General features: G+C 40.8%; 1 protein-coding gene across 1 annotated transcript in view; it reads left to right on the forward strand.

Annotated features, from left to right (window-relative positions):
- The first annotated feature begins 6,896 nt into the window (after positions 1 to 6,896).
- FAM189A2 (family with sequence similarity 189 member A2) overlaps positions 6,897 to 8,295 on the forward strand; it is a 64,685-nt gene continuing 63,286 nt past the window's right edge. Inside the window, exon 1 of the mRNA XM_014454085.2 lies at positions 6,897 to 6,900. Within this exon, the coding sequence (XP_014309571.2) occupies positions 6,897 to 6,900 (4 nt within the window). The remainder of the gene's footprint in view (positions 6,901 to 8,295) is intronic.

Consider the following 8,295-nt stretch of genomic DNA (forward strand, 5'->3'; position numbering starts at 1 on the left):
CATCACCTTGAAGCTCATGTTGGTTGAATTATGTTGCCTGAGCCTGAATGAAATACCTGATAGGACATTCTTTGAAGTTGTGCGTAGTTGGCTTCCCTGGCTGAGAGACGGACGGCCTTTTCCCTCTCATATCAGCAGTGGATACCTTGGTTCCTCTGGGGTGGAAGATGGGGAGGCAGAGAGAACGTATGGGGCCAGCTGCCCAGCTTGGGGATAGTCCTCCTTCCAGTGTAGCGTGAAGCACATGGAGCCGTGCAGGCTCCCAGAGCTGGAGGAGCTAAGTGAGGGGACAGAGCTAAGGGAACCCGGGTGAGACGGAGCAGAACCACCGTCCAAGGAAGGAGAGGCAGCCTCGGCTCCTGGGCCTTGTGGGGCTGACACCTGTCCTTCCAGAGCAGGTTTCTTATTTCCTCTTCCCAGGGGTAGGACAGAACGAGTTACCAACCGTTAGACCTGTTCTCAAGCAGGTAATTTGTAAGTGAGAATCTAGGGACTTCCAGACAGGATAATTCTGGGCTCTGCTCCATGGGGCAGAGGTCATTCTGGACATTTCTTCCTGCTCTGCTTCCGTCCAGTGAGGCTGGTTTTTCCTCAGAAACTTAGGGCCTGAACTATGCTTATCCACCATGAGTAGGCTCGTGTTTTTTTGTTTTTTTTTTTGTTTTTTTTTTTAGGCTCGTGTTTTTTTGTTTGTTTTGTTTTTACATTAAGTTTGAGATGATTAAGATTTATATGCAGTTATAAGAAATATTACACAGAGAATTCATACACCCTTTAGGTGGATTCTCCCAATACTAACATCGTGCGTAACTATAGTACATGATCGCAACCAAGAAATTGTCATTGGTACAATCGATACACCTTCTTGAGATCTTATCCCACTATTTTACATGCACACTGTGTGTGTGTGTATTTTATTCTGTGTAGTTTTACCCTATGTATAGACTCTGGTGACCACCACCACAGCCAAGATACAAAATAGTTCCATTACTACAGGGGTCTCTTTTGTTACCCTTTTGTAACTACACCTACTCTCTTCTCCACCCCTAAACCCTGGCAACCATGAATCTTCCCTCTGTTTATATTTTTTCATCATTTAAGAATGCTACATAAATAGAATCATACAAATTAGCTTGTTTCACTCACTGTCACTCCTGGATAGTCATTCAAGTTGTGTGTATCAATAGTTCATTCCTTTTTATTGCTGATTTTACATGTATGATATCAGTGTACCACCGTTTGTTCAATTTAAAGGAAATTCAGATTGTTTCCAGTTTGGGGATAACAAATTAAACTGCTACAACATTCATGTATAGGATTTTGTGTGAAGAAATGCTTTCATTTCTGTTGGTTGGTTGGGGGGAGGGGGAGCAGGGAAGGTGCTTAGATTGCACAATAGTTGCATGTTTAGTTTTTCCAGAAACTATCAAACTGTTGTCCATAGTGGCCATACTGTTCTACAGTTTACCAGTCATGGATAAGTGATCCAGTTAACTGCATCCTTGCTAGGATCTGGTGTTGTTACTATTATTTGTTAGTCATTCTGACAGTTGTGAAGTGATATTTGCATTTCCCTGAGGGATAATTAGGCTGAACTTCTTTTCATGTGTTTATTGGTCACATATATGTCCTCCTCAGTCAAGTGTCACTTATGCCCTTTTTCTAATTGGGTTGTTGTCTTTATATTTTTGAGTTTTGAGGGTTGTTTATATATTCTAGATACTAATCTTCTATCAAACATATGATTTGCAAAGTTTTTCTCAGTCCATAGCTTGTCTTCTCCTCCTCTCCACAGGACGTTTACAGAGCAAAAGTTTAATATTGATGAGATTCAATTTCTTCTTATATATAGTGTATGATTGGTGTCAAAATTAATAACCCTTTGCCTAGCCTTAGAGTCCAAAGATTTTCTCTAAAAGATTTATAATTTTAATAGTACATTTAAGTCTGTGGTCCATTTTGAATTAATTTTTGTATAAGGTGTGAAGTTTAGGTCAATGTTCCTCCCCCCCCCCCACATGGATATCCAATTGCTCCATCACCATTTGTTGAAAGGGTTTTTACTTTTACTTATTTTTTATTCACAAATGGGGGTGAGGTGGGGAGTGGGCAGGAGAGAAAGAGAGAGAGAGAGAGAGAGATTGATTGAGATTTTGATGACATAGTTGGCATACGCTGTGGCAGGTTTAGGGACACTGGAACAAAAATGTTGATTAGGTAAGAGGGAAGGATTGCCCAAGGAGGAATTAGTTAAGTGCTGTTAGAAAATAGGGAGGCATTCGACCTGTGCATTTTCCATTTTTAAGGGGAACAAGGACTGGTGGGAAAGAGAATGGAAGAAATTGATCCGCATCTTTGCCACTAGGTGAAGTAGCAACAGTGGGCTGTCATGAATTCTAAGAAGTGAAGAGGAGGTGAGGAGAAAACGGGTGGCATCCAGGTGGGTGTTTGAGGAGGTCATACACAGCAAATAGGAACTTGAGGAAGACATCATTTTTCTCCAGGTCGCCTCACAGACTACAGTGGTGTCCACACCTTGCAGAGCGCCCTAACTTCTCTAGGGCATGACCAAACTTGGTATCTCCCAGGAGAGGAATGCCGGGGCTGCCTCTAACACTCTCTTCACTGCATTTGCCCCTTAAGCTTCCTTGTGATGTTGGAATGTAACTACTTCAGGATCAAGAGGCCTTCCACAAGAGACAGGAAGGCTTCGCATTCCAATTCTTGGTTCCCTGCCACGAGACTGTCTCTAAAAATTTCTATGTTATTTTTGGAATGGAAAACCAAACAGGGCCTGGCTTCTTTGGATAAGCAAGGTGATTGGTCGTTAGCTCGTTTTCAGCAAATAGGCACTCTGGATAATTCTCTTGAATAGACATGTAGAATTCAAGAAGAGTGAGGCTGTAAGGAAGGAAATATTTTGACAGTGAATTCTGTGTGTTCATTTTGTTAGTGGTGGTAGTGGAATTTAGAGCAGACTGTGATTAAACATTTTGTCACTTATATGGAAGGAGCAAACAATAGGATGGGCAATACAACCCACTTTGAAAATTTTTGTTAAAAAAAAGGAAAAAGAAAGAGCAACCGGGCTAACTGATTAGCTCTGGGATTCTTCCAGGGCAAGCTATTCACATAAAAGAGAGGAGGATGGGATTATTTAGATGGTGATGAGGATGATTTATTTTCTGTCTTCTTAATATGCCAGATCAGGTGGCACCTATAACATACATTCAATCCATGTGCCTCTTTCATAGCTTTCCTTTTCTTTTCTTTTTTAACTTAGATTTATTGAGGTGACATTGGTTAATAGCATTATATAAGTTTCAGGTGTACAATTCCATAATACATCATCTATATGTTGCATTGTGTGCTCAGCACCCAAAGTCCAGCCTCCTGTCACCATGTATTTGGCCCCTTTACCTTCTTCATCCTCCCACTACCCCTACTCCCCTGTGGTAACCACCATACTGTTATCTGTGTCTGTGAGTTTGTTTGCTAGTTTTGTTTGTTTGTTGCTTTCTGTTTTATTTCCACATATGAATGAAATTGTATGGCTCTTGTTCTTTTCCATCTGGCTTATTTCACTTAGTATAATACTCTCAAGATTTATTCATGTTGTCACAAATGGCAGTATCTCATCCATTCTTATGGTTGAGTAATATATATATATAATCACATCTATCTATATAGAAAGATAGATGTGATACATACATACATATATATATATATCACATCATCTTTATTCAATCAACTATTGAAGGACACTTAGGTTGTTTCCATGTCTTGGCTACCATAAATAATGCTGCAGTGAACATAGGGGTTCATATATCTTTACAAAGAAATTTTCAAAATTTTCAGGCAGATACCCAGAAGGGGGATTGCTGAGTCATATGGTAGCTCTATTCTTTTTTTTTTTTTTAAATATATTTTATTGATTTTTTACAGAGAGGAAGGGAGAGAGATAGAGAGTTAGAAACATCGATGAGAGAGAAACATCGACCAGCTGCCTCCTGCACATCTCCTACTGGGGATGTGCCTGCAACCCAGGTACATGCCCTTGACCGGAATTGAACCCAGAACCTTTCAGTCCGCAGGCCGACGCTCTATCCACTGAGCCAAGCTGGTTTCGGCAGTAGCTCTATTCTTAATTTTTTTGAAGAACCTCCATACTGTTTCCCATAAAGGCTGTACTAATTTCCATTCCTACCAGCAGTGTATAAGGGTTCCCTTTTCTCCGCATCCTCGCCAACACTGTTACCTTTTTTCTTTTTGATAATAGCTATCCTAATGAGTATGAGGTAATATCAGTTGTGGTTTTGATTTGCATTTCTCTGGTGAGTAGTGATGATGAGCACCTTTTCATATAGCTCTTGGCCATTTGTATATCTTCTTTTGAAAAATGTCTGTTCAAGTCCTTTGCTCCCTTAAAAATCAGGTTATTTGTTTATTTACTATTGAGTTATCTGAATTCCTTACATATTTTGGATATTAACCCCCTATCAGATATTTGGTTTGCAAATATTTTCTCTCATTTCATAGGTAGCCTGTTTGTTCTGTTGTTTCCTTTGTTGTGCAGAAGCTTTTTAGTTAGATGTGATCCTATTTGTCTATTCTTGCATTTGTTACATCTGCTTTTGGTGACATAGCAAAAAAAAAATCATTGTTCAGACCAATGTCAAGTAGCTTTTCCCTTAGGTTTTCTTCTAGTAGGTTTATGGTTTCAGGTCTTCAATCCATGTTGCATTAATTTTTTTGTGTAGGGTATAAGATAAGGGCCCAATTTCATTCTTCTACATGTGTATATCTAGTTTTCTGTTTTCATTTGTCACAATCTACTTTTTTATTTCCCCTTTGACTTCATCTTTGATTCATTGGTTGTTCAGGGGTGTGTTTAATTTCCACATATTTGTGAATTTCCTCCTGTTTTTGATTCCCAGTTCATATCATTTTGGTTGAAAAAGATACTTAATATGATTTCAGTCTTTTTAAATTTGTTAGGATTTGTTTTTTTTTTTTAAATCTTTATTGTTCAGATTATTACATTTGTTCCTCTTTTTTCCCCCCATAACTCCCCTCCTTCCAGCTCCCACCCCACCCTCCACCCTCACTCCCCACCCACTGAGTTCATCCATAGGTACATGATTTTTGTCCAGTCACTTCCCGCATCTCCCACACCCCTTTTCCCCCAAGAATAGTCAGTCCATTCCCTTTCTATGTTCCTGATTCATTATAGTCACCAGTTCATTCTGTACATCAGGGTATTTATTCACTTGATTCTTAGATTCATTTGTTGATAGATGCATATTTGTGTGTTCATAAAATTGTATCTTTACCTTTTTCTTCTTCTTCCTCTTCTTAAAGGATACCTTTCAGCATTTCATATAATACTGGTTTGGCGGTGATGAACTTCCTTTAGTTTTTCCTTATCTGTGAAGCTCTTTATCTGAACTTCAATTCTGAATGATAGCTTTTGCTGATAAAGAATTCTTGGTTTTAGGTTCTTGGTATTCAGCACTTTGAATATTTCTTGCCATTCCCTTCTGGCTTGCAAAGTTTCTGTTGAGAAATCAGCTGACAGTCGTATGGGTATTCCCTTGTAGGTAATTGAGCCTCTTTCTCTTGCTGCTTTTAAGATTTTCTCTTTGTCTTTTGCTCTTGGCATTTTAATGATGATGTGTCTTGGTGTGGTCCTCTTTGGATTCCTTTTGTTTGGGGTTCTCTGCGCTTCTTGGACCTGTAAGTCCATTTCTTTCTCCAGGTGGGGGAAGTTTTCTGCCATTATTTCTTGAAATAGGTTTTCAATATCTTGCTGTCTCTCATCTTCTGGCACTCCAATGACTCTGATATTAGTCCGCTTAAAGCTGTCCCAGAGGCTCCTTACACTATCTTCACACTTTCGGATTCTTTTTTCATTTTGCTTTTCCAATTGGGTGTTTTTTGTCGAATCTTTGGTTTGATTCTTATGCTCCTCTGGTCTGCTATTGGGTATAATATTCTTTATTTCAGTCCGTGTATGCTTACTTTCTAATTTCTTTATCGTAGCATCGAGGGTCTCATTAGTTTTCGTGAGGCTCTGCACAAATTTATGGCAAGCCCTCAAAATTGCGATTCTTAGCTCCATATCCTCCATTTCTGTCATGTTTTTTTGTCTCCGCATCTTTTATGCTTTCTTGGTGCACCCCCTTGTGGTCTCTGTGCGCAGTCTTGTTCTAGCCAAGCCTTAATTGTTGTAGTTAACACTAGAGGGATTTGACCAGCAGACCGACTGGCTGTAGGATTCTGGGGAGGCGCTAGTCCTGCCCTTGCCTGAGGCGATCGGCAAATGTCTGTGCACAGTGCCTGGGCGGGGCGGGCTCAACAGGGCGGGGGGAGGGAGCAGCTATGGCCGCTCTCAGTCCGTCCCCAGGGGCTCTGCCTCTCTGTCCCAGCAATCGCTGCAAACCTCGGAGGGGCCGTAGCCAGACAGTCCCGCTTCTCCCGTTTGAGTCTGGGTCCCTAGAGACTCGCCCGGATCTATAGCCCAGAGTCTGAGACTCGCTCCTGATTGAAAACGACAATCGCGCCCTCAGCCGCCAGCCCGCTTTGCGCGCGCACCCTCACCACCACACCGCCGTACCTTTAAATTTTCCACACTGCGCCTCCGCTGAGCGTCGGAATGCTGTTGTTTTTGCTTCTAGTTGAAGAGACTCTCCTCAGCCAGCCTTCCCGTGGTTCTGGTTGATGTCCGCTCCGACTTTTAGTTGTATTTTTGAAGTGGTTGTCCACGGCGGCAGGCTCCGGTGTTTACCTATGCCGCCATCTTCCCCTCAATCTGTTAGGATTTGTTTTGTGGGGCAACGTACGATCTTTCCTGGAGAATGCTCCATGGGCTGCACCATTCTATGTTTCCACTAGCCATGGGTGAGAGCACTAATTTCCCCACATTCTCTCCAACTCTGTGATTGTCTATCCTTTTCATTCTAGCCATTCTGTTCTGTGTGAAGTTATATCTCATTGTGGTATTTTCCCCTGTGACTAATGAGGTTGAACATCTTTTCAGGTACTGACTGGCCATTTATTTATCTTCTTTGGAGAAGTATCTATTTTGATTATTTGCCCATTTTTAAATTGGGTTAGTTATATTTTTATTATTCACCTGTAAGAGTTCTTTAGCATATAAGTCCTTTATCAGACATATTATTTGCAAAAATTTTCTCCCATTCTGTGGATTTTTAAATTTTCTACATGGTGTCCTTTGAAGCATAAAAGTTTTTAATTTTGATGAAGTCTAATTCATTTATTTTTCTTTTGTTGCTTGCACTTTTGGTGTTATATCTAAGAAACGGTTACCTAACTCAAAGTCATGAAGATTTACTCCTATTTTTTCTTTCAGGGATTTTATAGTTTTAGCTCTCATACAATCATGAGTTAATTTTTGTGTATTGTGTAAGTTTAATATCCCATAAATACCAAGCATTTTAAAGATATGTTTTCTTATCATAGAATTTCCCAAGGCTGTTCATTATTGACAACTTAGTGATATCAACTATGACATAACTCTTCCTCTGTAAACTGGGTATTCCCCTCTGAATTTATCAGAGTACCTGAAAATATAGAAATCTTTGTGTTGACAGAGTCAGAAACCCAAATCAAAGTAGTCAGAAAAATGGATTTTGTCGGAAAGATTGAGGTATCTCATGTAATTGAGGGAAGAATTGAATAGCCTGATGGCAGGAAGCTTGAGGTATAGCTGGACCTGAGGAACAACCGCAACTAGGACTTGAAGGCCACCAGGACACATTCATATTCATTCATTCATTCTCTCTCTCTCTCTCTCTCTCTCTCTCTCTCTCTCTCTTCTCAGGGTCTTGCCTCCTTTCCTCTTTGCCCATAAGCTTCACTTTCCATGCAGGCTGAAGCCTGGTTACCTCCACATAACTAAAGACCAGACTATAGATACCTCTCAAGACCCTGGACTCCAAGCTCTCACCACCAGGGAGACTTATTTATTTATTTATTTCTTTATTGATTTCAGAGAGGAAGGGAAAAGGAGAGAGAGATAGAAACATCAATGATGAGAAAGAATCATTGATCGGCTGCCTCCTGTATGCCCCCAACTGGGGATCGAGCCCGCAACCCAGGCATGTGCCCTTGGCTGGAATTGAACCTGGGACCCTTCAGTCTGCAGGCCGATGCTCTATCCACTGAGCCAAACAGGCTAGGGCACCAGGGAGACTTTTATTCCCATCTCCAGTTTGAAAGATTCTAGGCAAGATCTCTGATAGGCTACCTGGGGTCATGTGCCTTTCTGGACTG

This window comes from Myotis lucifugus, unplaced genomic scaffold, assembly GCF_000147115.1.
Source record: "Myotis lucifugus unplaced genomic scaffold, Myoluc2.0 scaffold_31, whole genome shotgun sequence".
Classification (NCBI taxonomy): Eukaryota; Metazoa; Chordata; class Mammalia; order Chiroptera; family Vespertilionidae; genus Myotis; species Myotis lucifugus.